At 36.4% G+C, this 27,752-nt stretch overlaps 1 protein-coding gene across 2 annotated transcripts in view; it reads right to left on the bottom strand.

Moving 5' to 3' along the window:
- The window catches only part of vg (transcription factor vestigial), a 681,469-nt gene that overhangs the window by 471,541 nt on the left and 182,176 nt on the right, over positions 1 to 27,752 (bottom strand). For both annotated transcript variants that reach the window (XM_069830334.1, XM_069830333.1), the window contains exons 2-3: positions 21,127 to 21,352; positions 15,298 to 15,507 (exon numbers count right to left, since the gene is read on the bottom strand). In XM_069830334.1, the coding sequence (XP_069686435.1) occupies positions 15,298 to 15,507; positions 21,127 to 21,352 (436 nt within the window). The remainder of the gene's footprint in view (positions 1 to 15,297; positions 15,508 to 21,126; positions 21,353 to 27,752) is intronic.

Here is a 27,752-nt window from a genome sequence, read left to right as displayed (position 1 = left end):
GAATGTTTTTTTTTCTTTTATTTAAAACAAAATTAGGTAAGTATACAGACGTGGACAAATTATTAACAAAATTGACGATTTTTATGATAATTCTGTTTACAAAATTTGACCTTTCAATTTAGACTACAGTTGACAATTTTGCATATTTCTATCATTACAATAGATAGAAATATGCAAAAATGTCGACTGTAGTTTAAATTGAAGAGTCAAATTTTGTAAACATATATAATAAAAATCTTCATATTTTGCTAATAATTTGTAAATATGCAAAAGTGTCAACTGCAGTTTAAATTAAAGAGTCAAAATTTTGTAAAAATATAAATTAAAAATCTTCAGTTTTGCTAATAAATTGGAAATATCCAAAATGTAAACTGTATTCCAAATTGAAGAGTCAAATTTTGTAAAAATATATAATAAAAATCTTCAGTTTTGCTAATAATTTGTAAATATCCAAAATGTAAACTGTATTCCAAATTGAAGAGTCAAATTTTGTAAAAATATATAATAAAAATCTTCAGTTTTGCTAATAATTTGTAAATATGCAAAAGTGTCAACTGCAGTTTAAATTGAAGAGTCAAATTTTGTAAAAATATAAATTAAAAATCTTCAGTTTTGCTAATAATTTGGAAATATCCAAAATGTAAACTGTATTCCAAATTGAAGAGTCAAATTTTGTAAAAATATATAATAAAAATCTTCAGTTTTGCTAATAATTTGTAAATATGCAAAAGTGTCAACTGCAGTTTAAATTGAAGAGTCAAATTTTGTAAAAATATAAATTTAAAATCTTCAGTTTTGCTAATAATTTGGAAATATCCAAAATGTAAACTGTATTCCAAATTGAAGAGTCAAATTTTGTAAAAATACATAATAAAAATCTTCAGTTTTGCTAATAATTTGTAAATATGCAAAAATATCAAATGTAGTCCAAATTGAAGAGTCAAATTTTGTAAAAAAAAAATATACAATACAAATCTTCAATTTTGCTAATAATTTCGAAATACGCAAAAATGTCAACTGTAGTGTAAGCTGAAGAATCATATTTTGTAAAAATATGTAATAAAAATCTTCAATTTTGCTAATAATTTGTCCACGTCCGTATATTGGTTTGGGAATACTATATCTGCATTTGACAAAATATAGTCCGGGTTTTCTTACTTTCAACTGTAAGGGTGAATCCTAACCATTTTCCCCCCTATTACTACACATCGTCGTTGTTTTTATGAAACCTCTTATGTCACAAAAGAAAAATTAATTAAAAATCAGTGTGCCTACCTACATAAAAATATGAAGTAATTCAGTAGAAAACGTTGGTAATATGATAGACATAAATGACATCATCGAGGATCAGTATAGGCCTATTGATATTTAATTAATTTTTTCTTCCTTTGAAAATTTATTTTCTATACTGTCACATAGGAGGCTTCATAAAAACGACGCTATGCTATCGAATTATAGTGATTTTATAGTTGTCAGGTTGAATGTTCTCTAGCCAACTCTGTTTCGAATTTCGGAACTGATAAATAATACAACTGGTAGTTACTTTCTAACCGTTATGTTGACAACATGCTTGTCTTAAAAAAAACGCTACCAACGTTCTTGAAACGAAAGTTATTACTTCAAATTTGAACGTAATAAATAATTGAGGGACTTAGAACAAACAGTAGGTAAGTGACATTATTAAAAAAAATGTGATAGCCCAAAAGGATGTTTTTTGGGATAAAATCAGTTAAGTGATCACACTGTGCAGTGCTGCTATATGGGCATCATTTCACCAAACTAGTGTATAATATTTCATTGCCTGTAGAACTTTAACTGCAATTTCCTCAAAACTAGGTTTCTGTCACATACCTCAATTAATAACGTGGCCAAACAAACTAAATTTCTGGAGTAGATCTCTTTTTCAAATTGGTTTGTTTTAGAATGCTTTATCAACTGCGATGTTTACTTAGCGTCTGAGTGAGATGAAGGCGATAATGCCAGCTAAGTTAATTCAGGGTTGAGCGCCGAAAGTTACCCAGCATTTACTCTTAATGACTCGAGGGAAAACCCCGGTAAAAACCTCAACCAGGATTGGAACCCGGACCCATCCGTTTGATGGTCAGACATGCTAACCATTATCCCACAGCGGTGAACGTAGGTCTCATGAATCGTAAACTCTTTAGTCAAACCAATGAATTTCATGTCGTCAGATAAAGTTCCTTATTTACGGCTTTTAAGGAACCCGGAGGTTCATTGTCGCCCTCATATAAGCTCGCCATCGGTCCCTATCCCTACCATCATATCTCACTTCACTCAAATCCATTTTAATATTATCCTCCCATCTACGTCTCGGCCTCTCCAAAGGCCTTTTCTCCCCCGGCCTCCCAACTAACACTCTATATGCATTTCTGGATTCGCCCATATGTGCTACATGCCCTGCTAATTATGTCAGGTGAAGAATACAATGCGTGCAGTTCTGCGTTGTGTAACTTTCTCCATTCTCCTGTAACTTCATCCCTCTTAGCCCCATATATTTTCCTAAGAACCTTATTCTCAAATATATTTCAATATTAGATCAACTATAAATAAATAAGTTGCCGTTATTATCATTATTATTATTATTGTTATTATTATTATTATTGTTATTATTATTATTATTATTATTATTATTATTATTATTATTATTATATCCGTACAAAACACTTTGATTTTGCCTGCTTTGGTGATATCCTATCTGGTAACAGTTGGCAACATTGAAAAGAGAGCCATATTAGGTTTTTAAGAACTCATCTTACGTCATCCTCACTATAGGTCTAATGTAGAACTTAAAGAAGAAGAATAAAGTGAACAGCTTTATTACATATTTTTCGGTAGATGGGCTGTCGTGCCTCGAGTTTTATTATAGGAGTCAGTAGTGGCAAAAAAAAAAAAAACCGGACCGACCCTTGTAGATGATTTCAGAGCCTTGTTCACTCCAGAGCACGATAGACTGGTAACTAAGACTTTAGAGGTTCGAATCCTGCCTGGGAAAGAAACTTTTTTTTTGTTCCTTATTCAAATTTATTCCCAATACTTTTCGATTACTGGTAAAATTCATGTTCTGGGAATAATAAGTTAATTAAGTAGTAAAATATCGCTGCAATCGAAAAGTATTGGGAATAAATTTGAATAAGGAACAAAAAAAAAAGCCACCGTCGTGGCTCAGTCGGTTAAGACGCTTGCCTGCCGGTCTGAAGTTGCGCTCGGGCTCGGGTTTGATCCCCGCTTGGGCTGATTACCCGTTTGGGATTTTTCTGAGTTTTCCCCAACCGTAAGGTGAATGCCAGGTAATCTATGGCGAATCCTCGGCCTCATCTCGCCAAATACCATCTCGATACCACCAATCCCATCGACGCTAAATAACCTAGTAGTTGATACAGCGTCGTTAAATAACCAACTAAAAAAAAAAACAAAAATATTTTCCTTCCCAGGCAGGATTCGAACCACGAAAGTCTTAGTTACCAGTCTATTGTGCTCTGGAGTGAACAAGGCTCTGAAATCAGCTACAAGGGTGGGTTCGGTTTTTTGCCACTACTGTACTGCCTGATAATAGATATAGGCCCTACATATCGGCCAGAACTTCAAATTAAATAGTAGTGGAGTATTTATTGTCCACAGAAAACGAAAATTTATGATTTTTAAGGAATCGGTTAATATGTTTTTACAAATAATGATGAAGTCCTTTAATCCCGTCTATCCTCAATCTTGAGGGAATTTTGAACCAAACAATCTCAAGTAATGGGACAACCAGGTCATGATATCAGCATGCGGCAAAACCACCATTTCAGACTAACACAACACAAGGGATACAGCACACACTTAATTCTAGACATAAAAGGTAAAACATTTCTGTTTCTGGGTGTTGATTGGGACTACGGCCTGGTATGTTTGTAGCATATAAACACAAAATATATATGCTTGCTGTAATAAAATTAATTTGAACGTAGAAAACTAACGACGACAACATTGGGGTCGACAATTAGAACAGAACCTGGGACTCGGAGCAGATATCTCGCAGCGAGACTCCAAATGAAGCTGTAAAGATGGAGACTGCGGTTTTGCGGAAAATTGTGTGTGAGAGGGAAAATGTCAACGTCTTTATAGCTAGTGAGTCAGCGAGGAAGAGTTCTCAGACATTCCATGGCACCCGGCCAGGACAACTCATTCCGACGCCGCGACGCGTGGGGGAGGGGAGAGGGGGGAAGAATTTACTAAATACAACCCGAGGCTCCGTGTGAACACAACAAAGCGCCCGCCCGCCCGGCCTTGCACACGACCAACATGCGTTGCTGCGACAACGCCGCGGACCATGCCCTGAAGAAGAGGGTTCCAGGCGAAATACAGCCACAATGCCAAAACTCCTCGCCTAACATCCTATTATCGGGGTAGGCCTAATGAAATCCACTTTCCACCTCATAAATGATATGGCTAGTGACGCATGTAGTTCATTTCTGTTTTTCTATAGCGGAAGTAGGCCTGCTATGTAGAAAATTGCTGTATTGATGAAGCTGTCTACAATACTGTTAAGGAGACCGGTTTGTTAAATTTGGCCAAAAAATCGTATTTCATATTTTCATCAAATAAGATTTATCATTGAATTCTGTTCATTTTTATATAGCCTATATGGATTATAGTATTTAGTAACAGTGTCCTATTTATTCTTTTTGGAGCCAAATTTGTAACTTTTAAAAGTATGGCTATTACGTTGAAGTGTATTTGTTGTAGCCTATGCTTGATTCGTTATGTATGAGAGTCATAGTTATGGGATGCTTGATGTCGTCGCAATGTCGTAATTATAGTTTGATTGTGTTTGTGTGACTATTGTGTATTAATTCATTATGTATGTTACGGAAAGCTGCATAATTGTGTTATAGAGAACGGCTATAAGAAATGTTACGTTTAATGTTTAAATTACGGATTGTTTATGTTTTGTTTACATTGTGTAAGCTAATTTATTTTTCTTTACGATTTGTTTTTATGCTTATTTTTTGTGTAAAACTATAGCCCTAGCATGCATATGTAAAATAGGGCTACCCCCATTGGAGATATAATAATAATAATAATAATAATAATAATAATAATAATAATAATAATAATAATAATAATAATAATAATAATATATGGATTATAGGCTTATATGTCCCACATTTTCAAATGTCTCTATCATCAAAATGGCCGCGTGTCAAGGATCTTTAAATGCCACACTAGTTTCAGTCCTTGTTTCTCAAGAGTAGACAATTTTTAGGCCTATATTTAGGCCTATCTTAGAAAGTGTTAGGCCTATACCTATCATTGTAAAACTGTTCATAGACATAACTTACATCAGTAATTAGGAAAGAATTTAGTGGATGATTATTTGTACAGATTTATGCCAGAATTTTTCAATATTAAAAAGAAATTACATAAGAAAATTAATATCAATTAGGCTAGACTTTTCTTTGTTAACCAGAAACTTGACACTGTACTAACAGAAGACCTCCCTGGAATGAGGTTGTAACACCAAATTAATTAAATATGAGACTTATTTGGAAAAAGTAATTTTGAAGCAATCATTTATAACAATAAATTATTGCATCCAATAGCTGAATGGACCCGCAATCACCTATTTTATTTCACCAAGAAAATACGGTTCCTATGATCAGTTGTCACAAAATCAAATGTTTTATACTTCTTTTCTTACTTCAAAACCATTTTAAAATAAGCTCATCTAATACAGCTTAGATGTTTTTACTTACTCTTAATTAATGATACATAATTATTTATCTATACACGGTGAACTGTAAGTAACGTTTATTCTTTGACATATTTAAAACAAAAAAAGTTTAATAAAGTTTCGCTTGTTTTTGCTTCCTTTTCGAGATAAAAACTGTTGAAACATTTCATAGCGGGTTTTGGAAAAACCATTGATTTAATTCCAAATACGCTCAGTCAATTTAAGAGAGGATGTAATATGATAATAAATGATTGAAAGAATTTTAGTTTTGTCCTTTAAATGTGCAGAAATTTGATCCGAACAAATGTAACATTACAAGGGGAGACTGTACTTCCTTGTCTTACAATGTTGAATTCCTCAATTTTGGGTACACTTTTCTCAGAAGTTATGAAAGATACAAATGTAGAAAAGTAGGGCATATGTATCATACCTTTATGTATACAACGGTTAAATAAATTTAAAATTCCAATGAGCGGTTGGCAAAAAAAAAGTCATTAACAATATTTTTTGCATTAAGAATTACTACAAATTATTTTTTATTTTTGTTGAAGATAGAAATAATCTTAATTGTTTTAACTTACTGTGTAAAATGCCATCACATTGATATTGTATATTAATTTCAGCCTTCTGGGTACAATACTTTCTGAGAAAAGTGCACAATGTCACAAAAATAAGAAAGAGAATAAAAATGGTGTCAGTTTCCTTATCTTGCAATATTAAATTTCTCAATTTTGAGTGCACTTTTCTCAGAAGTGATAAAAGATATAAATGTAGGAAAAATAGAGCATATGTAACATAGGCCTACTTTTATGTACAGAATCGGTTAAATAAATTTAAAATTCCATTGGGCGGTTGGCAAAAAAAAAATTGTCATTGATAACATTTTTTGCATTAAGAATTACTACAATATTTTGGCTGAAGATAGGGCTAAAATTTGACAATTAGAAGAAATAAAATCATATTATCATTTTATACATGTTAAACTACCGAAAAACGATAAAACCAAAATTTCATTTTTTTTTTTTTTTGTAAAACTCCTTTGCAGAACGAAAAGTCACATTTGCTCGGAACAAAGTTCTGCACATTTAACGGGTAAAACTAAAATTATTTCAATAATTTATTGTCATAATACACTCTTTTAAATAAATAAATAAATAAATAATGTTTTATTTAACGACGCCCGCAACTGCCGAGGTTATATAAGCGTCGCCAGTGTGTCGGAATTTTGTTCCGCAGGAGTTCTTTTACATGCCAGTAAATCTACTGACATGGGCCTGTCGCATTTAAGCACATTTAAATCTCATCGATCTGGGCCGGGATCGAACCCGCAACCTGGGGCATAGGAGGCCAGCACTATACCGACTGCGCCACCCGGGCCGACTGCTCTCTTAAATTGACTGAGCATATTGGGAATTAATTCAGAGGCTTTCCCAAAATATGCTATGAAATGTTTCATATTAAATAATTTTCATCTCGAAGAAGCAAAAACGAGGAAAATTGCATTAAACTTTTTTATTTAAGATAACTCAAAGAATAACTCCTTGAAATTAATGGCATTACTTACTATTCACCCTGCATATTTTGTCAATTTTGACTACGTATTTGTGAACATATTTCTCATTTTCAAATTATATAAACTTCGGGCTGGAGTCATAATGCCGTTACCAACATATTCGTAAGGTTCTGAACTACAAAGTTAACTGACTAACTTCTCAAACATTACCACAAAAAGAATGGGCCTAATACTATGACTCTAACACATTTCAGAACTGAATAGGAAAATACTATTCTAAAATGCTTTAAAATAAATTCTGAAACTAAAAAGAAAATCCGAAATAAGCGTAATGGCGAATGGATGAATATAATTACGAAAATCCTGCAAAAAGTGGAGGTTGGGACAGGCATCACAGCCTGAGCCGGCAAGTTACGAAGTGTGGACCTCCGAAATTCAGCCTCGCAGCGTAACGGAGAAATTAATTTAGCCCGTCGGTGGCCACGCGCTATTAATCACATCTAACAGCGTGTGCAGATCAATAGGGCTGCACTGAATTAGAACCCCCGCCATTATGCAGCCCGCATAAATCTGCCGGGCCCCATTGTTCCCGTCTGCCGCAAAAATTCCCGGCATCGTGTACATGAATTTTAATTAATAATGCTCGAGCTATCGATTGTTTAGACTTCATTTGACGATGGCCACTCGGGGTCTGGTGCTCTTCATTTGTTCCGATGCGTCACCGTCGCCCAGGCAACTCGAATCGTCCGCCGATTGTCTTCTTGTCAGTTTATTTGCTCGCGATTCGTACCAATTCGCAATGACAACACGTATGATCAAGAAGCGAACGAAAACAAAGCAGCTGCAGCCCATTTCGAGTATATAGAGAATTCAGCTATTTTTGTCAAAGGGACAAGTAAACTACTATTTTTTTTTTTTTCACTTTGTCGCTATAGGAAGTATAAAGAGAAAGTATGTGATCACAAACGACAGACTCATAGTCCACAGCGGAAGGTAAGTGAGTAGATTCTACCCACTCTCATGCCCGGCTCTTCGAGGGTCGGACCCTTGCAATTAGGCTTATTTTGGCCCATTTTGTGCTCTAAATGCGATGATTGTCTCAGTCCTACTGATGGCCCGGGTGGCATTCGTGAATACGACACTGACAGGCGGACCATCTTTCCTGGACATTGCAGGTAAGGCTCCATTATCTACTGACGAGCCCGAATCCGAGTCCGGAGCACCAAGGCCTTACAACCTAGATCACCATCGGAAACCCGTACTATTCCCAGACATCACCTCAACCTATTTTTACTATTATATGATATATGAAATGTTGGTGGAATGAAAGAGGGAAACGAGAGTACCCAGAGAGAACCTCTATGCAACGTCTGTTTTGTGCACTACAATTTCCATCCAGACCTGACCGGGTATCGAACCCGAGCCGCACTAGTACTGTAGTTACAGACGCGACTAGCACTTGTGTTAGTTATAACTAGACTTCGTGGAATTGCCATGAGAATCGCAAGGTTTACTGCGCACGCGGTATAAGTTAGACTGTATGAGAAAGGAGACATGCAACGGATGGAGTATGCCTCTTATGTAAGCACTGATCAGTATACTGCGGCTACAATAAAATCTGTATCCTGAATTCAAGAAATATAATGAATGATCTTTGAAGTAGGAAAGGTCTAAACATGTAAGTATACAATTATTTTGTAGTGATATATATTACATCTTAAAATTTAATGTAATATACTCACATCATCCTTGAATATGACTTGTGCATTGCAGTGAAGAGTTACGTACATTTTGAGCGACTGCAAAGTAACCACCTCCGATGGTCACTTAAACAGATTTTATATTGGGAAAATATACGTTCAACATCACACAATGTAATAGGTGCATATTTGAAGAAGGGAAGTCACTACTTTTTAGTACACCAACTTCAGACGTCTTGATGTGACCTGGTGATACATTATTTATAATACGAAGTTGTGAATAGGCAGAATTTTTAGCAATAATGTTTCTCAACTTACATTTCACTTTTTCTGAAAGTAGTGAATTGTTATTTTGGATAACGGTTTGTGATACTTTATCCACTATATTAATGGCTTGTGAGAGTTGTAGTTTAGACGATTCTAACAGGGTGATGCTTTTGGACACGATTTTAAAATTATAATCAATGAACAGAATATCTTCCAATATTTGTTCAGAAGGCAAGATTTTACAGTTGCAACAGCGGAACTGTCTTTGCTATCCAATGCATCAATTACTTCCATTATTTTGCCGTAATGTTCTGCATAATAAGTAACAGAATCCAACCACGTTCCCCAACGGGTCAAGACTGGCTGCGGAGGTAAGGGTATTTCAGGGGCAATTGTTTGTAATAGCAACACTCTCATTGTAGTATGTTTGATTGAATTCTTGTCTACACTGAACAAATGTTAAGCTTTGACTATTCCAACCACAGTAATGCAAAAAACAAGTGCTTACATAGGAATACATTAGCTGTAGCTGCTCTATCTATTTGGGCCGGTCACATCTCTTAACATGAACTGCTTATACTACGAGACCGGGCGGTCGCTCACCTCCTCTATACTACCGTACATTGGCAACCTGATTGCCTGCTGTGTGTGGCAATTCAACGAAGTCTAGTTATAACTGTATAGATTCCGTAGCTTCTGCCGGATTTGATGAGAGAGGCTCATTAAAAGATATAAGCCTAGTTCTTTCGCCATTGATTTAAACGAAAACAACCGCTCATGAAAGACCTCTCGAAGTTCTTAAATTGTTTGTTTAGGTTATATCATTTCGCCATCATAATTACACTTTCCTCTTTCATATTAATCTCCGTTTCTTTCCCATGTTTCGAGCTTGTTCCGATGCAGACTTAGACCCCGTTGTACATGGTTATTAGTTACTTGTGGTAGTGCTATGTACTTTTTTACTTGGTTATTTAATGACGCTGTATCAACTACGTGGTTAATTAGCGTCGATGGAATTAGTGATAACGAGATATTTGGCGATATGAGGTAGAGAATTCGTCATAGATTACCTGTCATTTGCCTTACGATTGGAGAAAACTTTGGAAAAAACTGAATCAAATAATCAGCCCAAGCGGGAAACGAACCCCCGCCCGAGCGTAACTCCTGATCGGCAGGCAAGTTCTTACCCGACTGAGCTACGCCGGTAGGTACTAATGTACCGTGGGCTATCCCCTGGGCTTATGGTAGTTCGTGGGACAGGGGTTGAGGGACGCTTTCAGGAATGTTTGTCCAAATATTTTCGTCCAATATAACATTTCGTCCAAATTTCTGTGAACAATACATTTAAGTCCAGTGGAATAAGTCCATAGCATTTTCGTCCAAGAGTAAATTTCGTCCAGAATTTTTTTAGTCGAAAAAAATTAATTTCAATATACATATTGTCCAATCGTGATTGATTTTGGATATTCAGATACTAGAAGCACATTTTAAACAGATGCCAACAATATAGGCCTAATGCATATAGGAACAGAAATCCGGGATCTAGTGATAAAGGATAACAAAACGAACATACTATTTCAAAGTCAAAGGATTCGAACCCACAGTCTATGTGAACAGCGCGGCCAACTACGAAACGAAGGAAGCTGCAAGTCATTGAGAATTGTCCGTGACCTCTGACCTACTGGAAGGGCCGACTTTTCCCAGACAGAGGCACCGTGTGACAGTTCTGATCAGAGCCATGCCTAGGGTAAGAGGAAACTACGGCAACGACTCGACTACTCGCACCAAGGAACTACACGTCACTTCCAACAAATGAACTTCAGACTTTTTTTACTCGTAAACCTATATGATATTTCGATAGACTTTGTTACTTTTTTCTGGTCTCACGTTTCTGACTTTAAACCGGTGCTAAGACGTGAAGTCAATCGGGTCAGAACGGAGAGATAAGATCAGCATTTTCACAGTGTTAACAAATTGCAAATTAACAATATACAACTCACAGGTAAAAGACTATAAATGCTTGTAAACTTTGTTACACAATGCAATGTTATTAATTGGTAAAATTTGACAAGCTTTACATAGGTAAGGACAATAAAACTGTAAAAAATGTGCTAGCTTTACAAGTAAAATATACACATTTGTAAATTCATTCCATTGTGAAAAAAAAATACTTGTATGTATTTATTCACACTGCAATGGGTATATACCCGGTGGCAGTGGTAACTAATTACACTCAATAATGACAATAATAAACTTATTAATTAAAACACAATTAATAATAATACTAATAATTAATACTAACAATAACTTATAATAATAATAATAATAATAATAATAATAATAATAATAATAATAATAATAATAATAATAATAATAGGGAATATCCTAAATTAAATGAAGCACGATCACTTAAAATAACATTTAAAATAAATCTATCTTGTATCTTAAACCTAAGTTCGAACTAAAACCCACGAGTATGATATGTTCATACTGCACAAGTACCTTTCAACATTACACTCATTTCGCTGTCAACTCACTCACTGCACTGGAACTACGACACATTTCACTGATTCTATCCTGATTTCACTAACACTTCAAAAACATTTCACTGTTCAAATACTTTGCACTGCCACTATAAACCATAAAGCTTCACTGACAGGAACACGTTTCACTTACACAACACACTTCACTGACACAACACACTTCACTGACACAACATAATTCTTCACTGATATAACACTTCAAATAACAAAACATCAATTACACTCTTTAAATACTGTGTATAATTACTGTCTATTAGTAAAGTCCTTAAGCCTATTTTTAAATACATTTTTTGGTTATTGGTAAAGCCTTTAGTAAGCCTGCAGATAAAGCATTCCAGTCCCTGATAGTACGATTGAGAAAAGAATACTTTCCAAAGACATTCATAGTTTTCTGTCCAAGAACAGGCCTTTCACTGCAAACCCAGCATTCTCCTATCTTTCCTATTTTCTGCCTTCCTCTTTTCTCCGCATATGATCCATATATCTTAATGTCGTTTATCATCTGATACCTTTTATGTTCCGAACGTTTCTCCCGTTCACCATTCCTTCCAGTGCAGCCTTCAGTAGGCAGTTTCTTCTCAGCTAGTGGCCCAACCAATTCCTTTTTCCCTTCCTGATCAGTTTCAGCATCATTCTTTCATCACCCACACTTTCTAGCACAGCTTGATTTCTTATTCTGCCTGTCCATTACACACGCTCCATTTTTTCTCCATATCCGCATTTCACTTTGTCGTTAAAGTTTACCTTCTTCATTTTTCTTCCGATAACCATGGTCTTCATCTTGTTGGCATTTATCTTCATCCCATACTCCTCACAACTGTCATTTAGCTTCAGTAGTAGGTATATAATATTATCGTTTCCTCTTCTTTTAACAACGCCAAAACACTGGTAAGTATGCAAAATTTCATTTGTAAAGATTTCACTTTCTTTGTAAATTTTAACTCAGAAACTTAGGTTGTGAAACAGAAGTTTACAATATAGCCTAAAAACAAAATTTGCAAGCATTGCAAACATGGTGAAACAGGTCACAGATCGCACAGTATACGAGAGTGCCAGCATCGAAGTTAGGAAACAGACAGAAAGAGCAAGTCAAGATTGTTTACATAGCAATTACTGCTTGGAGCCGATTTTATCAAATGGGGTTAAAACTTAACTTCGTGTTATAGGCTATAATTTTAACTCTAGATTTGACTAAAATTGTGTTTCATCAACAGAAATTACTTTTAACACGGGGTTAAGCTTGGGGCTAAGTTAACACCTACTTTCAGATGGGTTAAATAAAGGGTGCGTCAGAAAGAACGGATGGATTTCAAACTATCGATACGCAACGAGGAGAGAGATATAGTGAGGGGGACCACGACTGTTGGGTCAGCCATAGAATGCAGTTTCAGTTGAGAACATTGTGTTGGTCTGGTGTACAACGTGCTTTCATCGTAGGGACATTTTTTGAAAAATGAAGAGTCTGTGATCGCCACTCAGGACTCATTTCGACATCGGATGTCACGCTAGGATTCCAACTCGGAATACAATTTTGCGGTGGGAGGCTTCATTTCGTATCACAGGTTCAACATTAAAGAAGAAATCACCTGGACGAAATTCTATTGCACTGAGATTGTCCGAGGCTACGGTAAGATCTCGCGCCCTGCGACTTCTTTCTTTGGGACCATTTGAAGGCGTAAGTTTGTAAACATCGATCACATACACTGGACGAACTGAAGACAGCGATTCGTGAAGAAATCGTGGCAATTGCACCAGCTATGACTGTGAAAGTGATGGCGAACATCAGAAAACGCCTCGATGCCTGTATTGAAAGCGAAGGACATCATATGGATAATGTTGTTTTACATAAATAAACTGCATGTATTGGTGAATATGCTGATAACAATAAATTTTTGATTTGATGAATCTTTACAATTTTCTTGCCATGTGAAATCCATCCGTTCTTTCTGACGCTCCCTGTATTTAACTTGGGGCTAAAAACAAAATAGCTGCTGTAAATCATGTTTTTGACGTAGAATTGCTCAATTTAGATAATATATTACGTGGTGTTCCTAACATAGAAAGGCCTCTGAGAAATGATTTTCAAAATCTACCTGAGGAACAATTTGTAAGGAGATATAGATTGTCGAAAGCCATGGCCATTGATGGGCAACTCGTGCTCCCAAAGTGCTAAAAAAACCTTGAAAGAGAGAAAGGCAGACGAAGCCAGCCGCAGCAGTTACAAGTTGTTTGTAGTTTCGCTGCAAAAGCCACGGTGCGCTCTGGCGGCTCATGCAGGTGGTCGTGATATCTATTCCATGATTTGAATTTCAGAATGACGAATGGTACAATAATTATAGTAATTTTAGACAGACTATACCTGACTGAACAAATAACAAAATTATTTTCTAGCTTTATAAATTAGTTTAGTACTGAAAACACAAACTGAACACAACCTTTTCAAGATACCACAAATATAGCTGCAACACCTGTTTATTATTACACTATTTGTTAATATTTCTTATTATATGACTTATTTGAAACGTAGAACGCTACAATTTACAAGTCTTTATACATTAAAGAGTATTCTTCTGTTTTCAGAAAGGTAATAGTCTGTATTCGTGTGATTATTAGTGTATGGAAAGTGTGAAAACGTGTAATACCTTATATTTACAGTATTCTTTAGGTACTTATATTTTAAAATCATTATATTGTTGATTAAAGTTCTGGTTAACACTTTGTTAAAAACATAAAATTTACTCTGTCACACGTTAAAAGTGTTAAAATTGTTAAAAAGGTATTTACCTTCGACAGACGGCCCGTTTCGACGCTATTTGTCGTCGTCTTCAGTGTCTCTTGAACCACTGCTGATTTTGACGTCATAGTGCGTCATAGCATATAGACAACCAACCCCCACCATAGGAGCAACACACCCCCACCCCTACCATCGACAACTGCACATCGCAGAGCCAAAATCATTATATTGTGTTGTGATAAATTATTTTTTTTTATTTTTTTATTTTTTTATGTTAAAATTAATTAATTCTTTTTGTATATGTTGTTGATTAAATTTTTTTACGTTTAGGTGAATTATATAAAATTTCAGCCCTTCATATAATTATTTTGGTAAGTAAAATTACACTTTGTTATAGTCAAGTTATGAGGTTAGGGTTAAAATATTTACTTTCCAGTAGGCCTTCCACAGATTCTTTCGTATTATTTTTCAGATAATAAAGTCCAACAAATATAAGCAAGTCAAGAAATGTACTCCTGAAGAAGTATTTAAATTATTTTATTCATTTCCGAATGATCCCGAAGATTCGGAGACTGAATCTGATGAAGGGGCAGAGGAGGATTTGGTTCAACGGATGTGAAGGGATCTAATATCTTTAACTTCCCACCAAAAATTTAGGCTCAACGTGTCAAAATAAAATTTCATAAAATATAACAGTGACTTCAAGAACACAAATTTCTTGATATACCGGTACTAAAAGTCTAATTTTTTATAAGACTACAAAAAAGTCCTGGTAAAGGATTAATTGAAGACTCAGTGTTACTGACCTTTGACCTGTGCGTTGGCGGCTGAACTGCCCTTGTTCTCGGCGTAGCTGAGCGCCCGGCTGAAGTGCTCGTCCACCACGGACGCCACGTCGCCCGAGTAGTGCGTGAACACCACGCAGTTGGCCGACACGTACTGGGCTCTGCTGCCGCCTCCGGTGCCCCCCGACTCCGAGTCGTCGTCGTCCTCGTCCTCCACTCCCGCCGCACCCCCTGCAGCAACCAGACCAAGTCGCAATATGCATACAGCGTTCATCATACTTACAATAATTATAAGAACACCGTAAATTACCACCCCGCGCCACAGCGAACTACTGAGACTTAGGAACCGCTAGGCCAGTGGTCGTCAGCACTCGCTGAAATGGCTATTGGGTATAGAGAGCAGGGAAGCCCACACGTTCGTGCATGCTTCGAGGGAGGGAGAGGGAGGAATCTGGCCTTAGCTGATGCGGACGATCAGTGGAGACTAGAGTAGTAAGTACTATACACTTGTGGGTGGCTTGTGTACGTACACGATGGCAGAAAGTTCAAATAGTGATTTACGTAGGTCTTCCACCCCTACGTTGTTTAACCCTTCATGGGAGGAGGCATTTTGTTTTACAGAGTTTGAAAATGCAGCGTCACTATGACAACTGTCATGCTAATGAATACGACAAATTAAAAGACGACGAAAGAATCGAAATGATGGAGAAGTAAAAAAACACCAATATAAGACAGGTATTATTATTATTATTAATAATAATAATAATAATTCCGATACTAATGTGCAGTTAGTCAGAGAACGTTTCCCTAGGCCCGCAAAGTACTGCATCGGACATCGTGTCCTGGACGAGACAAGTTTCGTCTCGGACCGTCTGATACTGAACAAGACTGTTTCGATCTTCCTAGAACTGTCGACAGTCTCGAACAGTTCGCCACGACGTACGTAGTTTGTTTTTCATACATTGCTATTCTCAATTGCGACCTGATAGCAACCGACAATAAAATCGTAATAATGATCGATTATTTTATGCGTTTAAAAGAAGAAGATCACGTAAATTGAAATTTGTTCGAGTCATCTTCCAAATCCAAAATTTTATGTACTTGGTTTTATAACTACATAAATTTCTTTCAAAACTTCTTCCTGTACTTTATATATTAGGTTTCTCCTAATGATATATATTATTTTTTTCAAAATTGAGGGGCCCAGTCAGATAAGAGAATAAACCACACACATACACACACACATACACACACACACACACACACACACACACACACACACACATATATATATATATATATATATATTTACATAAATTTAAATATTTACATAAATTTAAATATTCTGCCGTGTGTGCTCATAAATTCCAAATTTTACACATTTTAAATATAACCTACCATTAGAGTAATATGTCATAGAATTTAGTCCAGAGAAATTATTTCCTCACATTCCAGTGAAATACAAGGATTTGTGGCTTGTCTCCTCCATTGATTCGACTCCACAATTTCAGAGGTGACTTTTTTTTTAAGTTATTTAACATTAAAAACGGAAATCCTGAGTAATTATTAACTACAGTACTTAACAAAAGTTTAAGACCATGAGCAAATTTCATATAATTATTTCCTGGTCCTATATTTTTGTTTCTATTTCCCTCATGAATATTTTGTCAATTATTTGGACTGTGAGACATCTATCGACGCAAAGAAAGTAAAATTATGACATTTAGTTTTCGAGTTATGATTTTAATGAAATATTTTGTTACTGTAAAAAATGCTACATTTATAATTACGGAATAATTTACTCATGCTAAACCAACATGTTTATTGTAGTGATGATTTTTTTCAAGCAATTTGAGAAGTGTGAGAACACATTGGCACCAGAAAGAAAAATTTAAAAAATGTTATTTTCGTTTTATAATTTTTTGCATATTTTTCCAAAATAAGGAAAATAATAGTAGAAATAATGTTAAGTAAAGGCATTCATAGCTTCACTGTGGAATAAGCTAACGTAATCGGACCTACGCCAATCGAAATATGCAAAAAATTATAAAACGAAAATAAAATTTTTAAAATTTTTCTTTCTGGTGCCAATGTGTTCTCACACTTCTCAAATTGCTTGAAAAAAATCATCACTACAATAAACATGTTGGTTTAGCATGAATAAATTATTCCGTAATTATAAATGTAGCATTTTTTACAGTAACAAAATATTTCATTAAAATCATAACTCGAAAACTAAATGTCATAATTTTACTTTCTTTGCGTCGATAGATATCTCACAGTCCAAATAATTGACAAAATATTCATGTGGGAAATAGAAACAAAAATATAGGACCAGAAAATAATTATATGAAATTTGCTCATGGTCTTAAACTTTTGTTAAGTACTGTATGTAAAATATCCCTACTTAAATACATATGTGAACATTGGGTGCTTCATTACAGTGAGTTACGTAATTTATGCTACGAACTAAAAGCCGCCACTGAAATATTGCTTGCCCGTCCGCTCCCATAAATGCACTAGAGGGCTCGAGGGTAAGAGACGCTAGCACGAGTGTGCACTCTCTTGACGACCGCTGCGCTAGGCTATGCAGCGATGCCTGCAGGTATTGGCTTAGCTCAGTAATGTCAAGCTCGCCACTAGTGGCAGCTGCCTCAGGTTTGCCACGATCTCGGGCCCAGAGCAGCTAGCACAGTGCTTTGGCAGGAGGAGACGTAAGAACTTGAAGTCGAGGAAAAGGCTGCGTCTAAATCTACAGACATGATTCGCGCTGAATCCCTACTTTGTGTAGATTTTTTAATATAGGTAGAATGGCAGAATGTGTTATGTACAGTAGGTTTGTAGCAAATCATATATGGAGACATCATTTTATTTTTACTAACATTTCTATATTAACCTTGCTCTACCTTTGGATTAACGGTTGAGAACCGGAAACACCGTTTGCTACCCCCTTCCATGATTGGAGTTGGATGATACTGGCGTAAAATACAAACAAATCACTTTTCTAGGTATAGGAGGGAAGAAAAGTAGTTCATCCATTTACGCAAAGTAGAAAATATCGCGATTTTGAGTTTCATTTTTTTTTTTAACAATTTATTGATCGATCAGCGCATTTAGCGCTATACAGATCATTTCTAAAAATTATAAATACAATATATGACACTGAATTGAGGGCAGCCTAGATTGGGCTCCTCAATGAACAAAAAATAATTGTTAATAAGTAATTGTTTACATAGGTTGGTGTGATGATAAATTTTGATTATAATATGAGGTCCATTGGAAGTCGGCTCTTGATTCTGGTGGGAAATGTGGACTTCTTTCCGAGAGAGTAATGGACGGCGCCTGGAACATTTTCTAGGTTGTCATAGAACTTCTTAGCTTGTGAATGAATAAACTGTTTGATTGTGTCAATACCAGATTCTCTGTGTAGTTGGCTGTTATGGACAAACCAAGGAGAATTGAGTGAAATTCGTAGGACTTTATTTTGAAATGACTGGATGTGTTTAATTTCACTTATTGCAGCTCCTCCCCAGACAGGACAGGCATAAAGCAGTAGAGGTCGTAATAGAGATGTGTACAGTAGCATGCAATTTTGTGAATTTCATAATTTTCATTAGGTTTTTGTTTAATCAAAATACAGTACAGTATTAACAATAAGTGTTTTTACTCACGAACTGAGCTATCCATGTGGACGTATTCATTATGCAGTGTATATTATACTGTCTACAGCACATTAGCGTACAATATAGAGAATGAAGTTAAATTGAAAAATAATCATAATATGAGTCGTTCAGAGCAGAAGTGGTGTAAGTCAAAAATTGATAATGAGGGTTAAAGTAAACATTCTGTAAAATACAGCGCAAAGTAGCAATTAATATTCAATTCATTTAAACTATTGGTAGTCAATGGATAGCAAGAAGGTCATATTAATTGCTACTTTGCGCTGTATTTTACAGAATTTTTACTTTAAACCTCATTACCCAATTTTTACTTACACCACTTTTGCACTGAACGGCTCATATGGATATTTAAACACATTTTTGAAATTGGTGGCCGTGTATTTCGATACAGAGTTCAGTTTTTTATGCATATTATCGCACTATAGACTATAGTACGTAATTCCAATTACCAGTTTCGTCCTTCGTACTAGTAACTCATGTTGAAATAACTCTGTACCTATTCTATAGAAGAGTACCTTACGTACTGTAAATTCAATCTTCACTTCTGCCCGATCCGAAATGATAAAATTGCTCAGACATACTATCTACTGTCCGTCCAAGTGGTTTTGTCGCAGAGTCGTAGAAAGAGGGGAAATGACATGACATTTAACTACTTATTTAAGTTATTTTAAACAGTTGTATAATATTACGTAGACGTCCAATTCCTAACAGAAATTAATGTTTTCACAAAAGAGTTAAGACAGCCCAGCCACTAGACTTTACAGAGGGGAAAGCAGAAGAGGGTGGGGGGAAACCGGGATGCGACGTAGGCAAACGGACGACAGTACCTGTGCCAAAATATTACTCAATATTGAAAGGTCTTTCGTCAATGGAAAACACGAACATATTTCTGGAACGTACTATACTCACTAACTCAGTACTGTTTACTCATGACCATAAGGCGACTGTCACTGCATACGGTTGGAAGTTTACTAGTAGAGGAGGTGGGAGTGAAGTACATTAAAAAACACAGGTATAATAACAATTGAAGTAAAAATGAAATGATGTCCCTGTATAAAACCTAAAAACTAATATTGGGGAAAGTGACTTTTGACTCACTTTGTATTTCTATGTTTCGTACTTTTATTAGAATCCGTCACATATTCATCTCCGTTATTACGCACTTCTCATTTCAAACGAAATTTACTACATTTTCGAATAATTCTGTCTCCTTTAGTATTGCTATAAAATCCTTAAATATTGAACTCTATCTCCACAAAAAAAAAAAAAAAAAAAAAAACCTTATAAATTCCTCGACTTTCAGTTCGAAAATCACCAGAACTGCCTGTACGCCAGTTTCTCCAATAATAATAATAATAATAATAATAATAATAATAATAATAATAATAATAATAATAATAATAATAATAATGTGTTTTTTTCTTTTTCTTTTTAATCTAGATTTAAATTGCAAGTTTCTTGTTTATGTTAGTTAATTAGTTAGGATACAATTAATTATGATACTTAATCACTCATTTAAAGTTTGTGTGACTGCAACCTGTGTATATTTTTGTGTGGCTTTACTTTGTTTATAGTGTTTTTTTCTCTCTCTCTTTATTTTTTGTGTAGCTTTATTTTGTATATAGTGTATTTTTTCTCTGTTTTTCTATATTATTGTATTTGTATTCCTGGTGTTGTGGAAGAGAAGGCCTCATGGCCTTAACTACACCAGAATAAATAAATAAATAAATAAATAACTTAATAATAGTAATAAAAATAATAATAACAATAATAATAATAATAATAATAATAATGTGTTTTTTTTTCTTTTTCTTTTAATCTAGATTAAAATTGCCAGTTTCTTGTTTATGTTAGTTAATTAGTTAGGATACAATTAAATATGATACTTAATCACTCTTTTAAAGATTGTGTGACTGGAACCTGTGTATATTTTTGTGTGGCTTTACTTTGTTTATAGTGTTTTTTTTCTGTCTTTATTTTTTGTGTAGCTTTATTTTGTATATAGCGTATTTTTTTCCCTGTTTTTCTATATTATTGTATTTGTATTCCTGGTGTTTTGGAAGAGAAGGCCTGATGGCCTTAACTACACCTGAATAAATAAATAAATAAATAAATTAATTAATAATAATAATAATAATAATAATGATAATAATAATAATAATACCGGTACCTTCTCCGGAGCTGGCCGCCGTGTTGTTGTCCTCCTCCTTGTGTCGCAACACAGACACGGGCGGGGATCCGGGACTGCCGACGCCTCCGCCGCCAGAGCTGACGGATCCGGCGCTGCTGTGGTGCGAGGAGTGGTGCGGGTGGTACACGTCCACGCTGGGCGGCAGCGACGAGCCGGACGACGAGGCGGCCTGCTGCTGGTGCTCCAGCGAGCGCTGCACGTTGAACTGCAACACAACACGGACACCATGCAGTTCGGGTCGGTCATGTAGTCAGTAAACATTCCCTTAGGAAAGAATTCACGCAGCAATGTTATCTTGTACAGGGACATCATTTTACTTTTACTAACATGTTTAATATTAACCTGGCTATATCTTTGGATTAAAGGTCTTGAACCGGAAACACCGCTTGCTCCCCCTTCCAAGACTGGAGTTCGATGATACTGGCGTAAAACACAAACAAATCACTTAGACTTCAACAAACAAAATTTGATAACTCAATCCCAAGGGAAAAAATGGAACTCTCTGCATCAAAATCCACAGTTAATTCCCGATTTACCACGAAAATCGTCTGTAGCTGCATTTAGATTTGCAACAGACCATGATTGTTTGGCCAAACACCTGCATAGAATTGGAATATATCAGTCCCCTAACTGCCCATTGTGCAACTCAAACCAAGAAATGGATTCGGAACACCTCAAAATCTGTGCTTCAGTGGCTGGTCATGATAATATCTTTGAAAAATATTGGAGTGCAAGAGGTCAAATGACTTTATTGTCAAACGCCTGGCATTAGAAAACAACAACAACAACTTTACTAGGTATAGGAGAGAAGAAACGTAGTTCATCCATTTATGTAAACTAGGAAATATCGCAATTTTGAGTTTGATAATTTCATTAGGCTTTTGTTTAATCAAAATACAGTACTGTATTAATACTTAGTGTGTTTACTCACAAATTGAACTATCCATTCGGACGTATTAATCATGCAGTGTATATTGTACTGTTACAGCACATTAGCGTACAATATAGAGAATGAAGTTAAATTGAAAAATAATCATTATATGGATATTTAAACACATTTTTGAAAATGGTGGCCGTTCATTTCGATACAGGCTTCAGTTCTTTTGTGCATATTATCGCACTATAGACTAATTCCAATTACCAGTTTCGTCCTTCGTAAGAGTAACTCATGTAGAAATACTTCTATACCTACTCTATAAAAAGAGTACCTTACATACTGTAAATTCAATCTTCACTTCTACCCGATCCGAAAAAATAAAATTACTCAGAAATGCTATCTACTGTCCGTCAAAGTGGTTATGTCGTAGGATCGTAGAAAAGGAAATCACGTGACAGGTAATTACTTAACGAGGCCCTTTTATTTAAGTTATTTTAAATAGTTGTATAATATTACGTAGACGTCCAATTCCTAGCAGAAATTAATGTTTTCAGAAAAGAGCTAAGACAGTCCAGATACTAGACTTTACAGAGGGGCGAACAGAAGCAGGTGGGGGAAATTGGGATGCGACGTAAGCAAACGGACGACAGTATCTGTGCGAAAATATGATTCAATATTAAAAGCTCTTTCGTCACTGGAAAACGTGAACATTTTTCTGGAACGCACTATACTCACTAACTCAGTACTGCATACGCGGCCTCCGTTCTGTGTGGAGGACGCTTGGAGTTTACTAGTAGAGGGGTGGGAGTGAAGTACATTAAAAAACTCAGGTACAATAAAAATTGAAGTAAAAATAAAATGATGTCCCTGTATAAAACTAGAACAGAAAGGTAGCCTATATCGTATTTGGCAAACCTCTGTCGTAGATAATGCCACGAAAGGTTTTGATTTTACAGACTAGTTCACTTATGCTACGTCATCGTACTTTCTACCAATAACGGTAAAGAATGCCTCAGATATAAACTAATGACAGCCGTGCTTCTTCAGAAAATTATCACAACCTCAGGTTAATCTTTATCGTTTTGGGCTTTATCAGCTCTTAACATTTCTTGTTCATTGAACAGACGTAGGCTAAGTTTTAGTATGCACTGAAACATGGCGACAATGGCGGGCATTACAAAGCGTTTTGGCCAAGCGTCAAGTGATGAAATTGATTCAATAATTCAGAATTCAAATTCACAAAACTTAGAAAAAAAAAAAAACATAATATGTGTGGAGTCAGTTTCAACAGTTTTATGTAGTGCGTGGTTGTGAATTGAAAAGAGAAACATCAATTCAAAGGATTGAAAACATTTTAAATGATTGGAGTATTAACATGAGGAAATGCAGTCATCTAGCAGTAATAATTTCAGACGCCTCATTAAAAAATGTACGTCGCTCTTTCAATTTGTAACTTATTTACTGACTTTCCCTCATATTTCCAGTTTTGTTTTTATTATTCAAAAGTGCAGTTGTTTTGGAACTGCTGGTTATTTGGATGCCGGATACAAGGAATTCCACTTTATTAATTTATGCAGAAACTGGAAGAAAATATCCAAAAAGTTATTTCGAATATTTCGCAAAAATTATCGGAGTAGGCCCCTATTTCAGAAAAATCTTCGGAAATGTCAAAAATAGGCCTATATTGAAACAGGAGAAAAAAGTTCAAACATCTCTTGTGACAAAGATAAGCTGCACTTGAATTCATTTTTAAATTGTTTATAAACATTTTCCCTACTAAACTGGTTTTAGACACGTAGGGTGCTATTCATAGACATTTCGCTAGCCCGCGCTACGAGCGTGCTAAACTAGCCCCGGCTATCGACTGGTTACTTGTACAGGATTCATATCATAATCGCTAACACTGGTTTATGAATACGAAAAACGTTAGTTCGCTGATCATCCACCGGAAGCCCGCGATAAAAATGTCTATGAATACAGCCCTGAAGTTCCTACCGTAGAAAAGGCGACCGATTTCGCGGTAACTGTGCGGGGCTTGTAACAGAAAATGCAGATGAGCTTGCGGGGTGAGAGAAGCGACAATTATGTTGAGGACCCTGTATCCATAATGTGAAGATATATGCTATTTCATTTATGACTATGTTTATTTAAACTTGAAATAGGTGAGTGAAAATAAATTGGTATTAGGCCTACAGAAGAAATCTTGGATTGTAAGGACTAAACATCAACCAAAATGATGCATAATATCTTGAGGTGTGATACTGAAGTTTTTCAACAAACCGACCTCAAACGGGGTGAACCGTTTATTGGGTAGTAGGAAATGTTGAAAAGCCACAGTCATATCTGACCTGCATTACATTAGTTAGTGCACTTATAATTTTATAAACGTTTGCGGGAGCCGACAGGTGTGGGAAGCTTGGGTGTACCGTATTTCTTGACATTTTATAAAGGTATGGATGCCAATTATCCCGGAATAATACAATAACGGAAGAAATAAACTTTTTTTCGTCCGGACTCATTAGGCCGGCAAACACCTCAAAACAGCTGTCAAATTACGGCGGTCCTCTCAGACATTTTTATGGGCTGCCTGCACTAAACTTTAGTGCCCTCCAGGGTCTACCCGGAAGCGTAGAAATGGGGGGGGCAGAGCCTGCGCCTCTTACACCTCACTGCGGCTTAGTAGGCTGGGAGTTCATATACAGAACTTAATACAATGGACCAAGTGAGTGAATGTCGTCCATCAATAAATCAATTGAGGGGTTCGAGAGTAAAACATGGTAAGTGACGTTCTATTGTTTTGAAGTTATGGGTAGATAAACATTTATTTTTTTATTTTTTTAATGCATAATTGATAAAGAAGTAGTCTAGTGTCAAAACCACCAGGTTTTTTTGCCTACGCATATAAACTGAACAACATGAGAGGAAAACAAGCTGGAGAAAACCACTAAATCAAGATTCAGTGTGATACCATCAGAAGAGAATAAGAAAAACTAGTCAATAAACTAAAAGCCTAAGGATAGTGATAGATTTTGGTGTCCTGAATTTGGTGAACTGTCGTGGATCATAACTTCCTAATGATGAGATGAATAGGTTGTTGCTGGAATGAAGTTTCTGGTAGAAGTGTCTTGTAGCTTGTAGAAGATGAGTGTGCACATAGTCAACCTGTAGATCTTCATGGACTTGTATGTTGCTGGCAAACCAATAGCAGGCATGGATGATCCGGAGAGCTCTGTTTTGTGCTGTTTGTAGTGGCTTGAGGGTAGTCTGAGGTGCATAAAACCAGGCGGGAGAAGCATAAGTCAGAATAGGAAGAATTAATTGTCGATAAAGATTTGTTTTCTGTTTCAAACTGAGCACTGGAGATCGTAGTAATGAATAAATTTGAAAGGTCCGAGCAGTAGCTTTAGCAGTAGTGGATTTGATATGTTGTGTCCACAGTAAGCGTTTGTCAAGAATGACTCCTAAATATTTAACTTGATCAACATATTGTAGAGACTGACCATATAATGTAAGTTTACTATCAGGTTTTTTGGTGCACTTTGTGAAAATTATGGATTCGCACTTGTCAGGGTTGATTTATATTCTCCAACACAGGAACTATCGTTCAATGAAACTCAGATGTCTTTGAATGGCGGCAATAGCTTCATTTGGATGAGATTTGGTGCAGTAAAGTATGGTAAACATTTATAATGTACATGCAACATGAAAGTGAAATCTGTATACCTCCACCATCTGTTGAGATGTTAGAAAACTAACTAGTGGATTAGACGCAGATGTAAGATACCATATTATACGCTACATATTTCATTTTTAACCGAAATGTCAGTTACCATTTTTTACGCTCAAACTCCTCAATTAGTGAATCAGACAGGACATCCAGTCAGTCAGACATTCAATATGACAGCCAGGCAGTCAAAATAAACAAAAGAAAAAAAAGTAAAGGAGTGCAGTGGTTGAATGGTCAGACCTTCATCTTTCACGCACGCGATCAGGCTTCGAATCCCGGTCAAGCCTGGGATTTTTCGTTTAAAACTTCAGTGACACATATCGGACAATATCGGAGGCGCATTTCCAAAACCATACCGGCTGACTACACTAGATTTCGCTGCATACCCAGGCATACCCAGGTAACTCTACTCGTCCCTAGGCCAGCCCTCTCCCTGCGTCGTCAACCGGCATTCGGGGAATGCTGTGGAATGATGACGAAACGGAGAAATATTGACGGAATGCGGATCTAGAATTTTGCGTCCAAAAACCACTAAACTAGCACTTTTGCGTCCATAGATCCTCAGCTCCTATATCCAATATGCGTCCCGGGTCTCTGCAGAATCATTACCAAAATGCGTCCCATGAAAAATAGGACACAGTTCGTTTAGCGTTACTCAGGACCAGGGGTCGCCAGCACAGAGCACCCTGGGGCTAGCGTCTCTTACCCGCAGAGAATACAATGCACCATGGTGCACTCGTAGCTGCTAGCGGGTATGCTCTCTACCTCTTCCTGCTGCACGACAGAGCACACGGGACGGCTCCACTTACCCTTTGCACATTTCAGCGAGTGCTGACGACCACTGCGCAGGACGCACCGCGAGAATTCATAATAGGATGGGGAAACGAGAGAACCCCGAGAAAAACTCCAACTGGGACCATGTCCGCCACAAGTGTCACTGTGAATATTTCAATAAAAAATCCCAGATCTGACCGGGACTGAAACCCGGTCCGCTTGCGTGACAGGATGAAGATCTGATCACTCAGCCAACGTAGAACATGTTTCTGGGTTATCACTACAACGACGAAAATTTATCAAAATTCTAGTCCTAATCATGAAGACGATAATAATAATGATGATGATTGTAACGGTGGTAGGCCTAGTGGTGGTGGTTATTTTGACTGGTACCGTGAGCTCTAATTGTCTACAGTTTCATATTTTCATAAATACCAGTACGAAATAAAGCCAATTTTCAGGAAGTGATTAGTTCCGTATTACTTATGCTGCCTGTCTAGTTAATTTGTGCAGCCCTGTGAAGAATGCCGCCATTTTGCACAAGTGTAGACCGCAAGTAGACGCAATTGCTGATAATTATCTGCCACAATTAGGAGAAATAATTCATTGGTAAAAGAAAGGGAAAGCCACAAAAACTGCAGCTGCGGGCATCAGCGGAGTCCGATACGCATGACGGATCAGCGTGCTTAACCCTCCGATACCCAGCGCCGCGCTCCTTAAGTAAACAAAGAGGAGGGACAGTCACAATGATGTGTGTATCCACTTGGTGTGGAGTTCATCGCATTTCATTGCCCATTGATCATGAGGTCACCAGTAGCACTGTATGGTATTATGTAAGTTACAGAGCATATTTGTTTGTTAACAGTGCATGAACCGTTCTGCAAGTGCAGCGTTGCCAGCGGAACAAGGTTCCATTGCCAGCTGGAGAGAAGTTTTGTCTTCATGTCACTGCACGTTGGGCGGTTCGGAGTCGAACATAAGCGCGAAATGACAGAAAATAGCGGCAGCTCACAAGCGCAAAAAAAAAAAAAAAAAAAAAAAAAAAATACGCTTTTGGACTGAAATCGTGCACTCCGAAATTCACTGTTATGGGCTGATTCATTTTACTGCTAACAGTGTTGAAAAGAAATGTGGCAACATAGACAAGGTATTATGAATTTCCTATAGGAGGCGTAGAACAACAGTGAGTAAGATAAGCAAGGTACGTACTATAAATGTAGGCCTATT

This window comes from Periplaneta americana, chromosome 7 (assembly GCF_040183065.1).
Source record: "Periplaneta americana isolate PAMFEO1 chromosome 7, P.americana_PAMFEO1_priV1, whole genome shotgun sequence".
Taxonomy (NCBI): domain Eukaryota; kingdom Metazoa; phylum Arthropoda; class Insecta; order Blattodea; family Blattidae; genus Periplaneta; species Periplaneta americana.
This window is presented reverse-complemented; position numbering and strand designations above follow the sequence as displayed.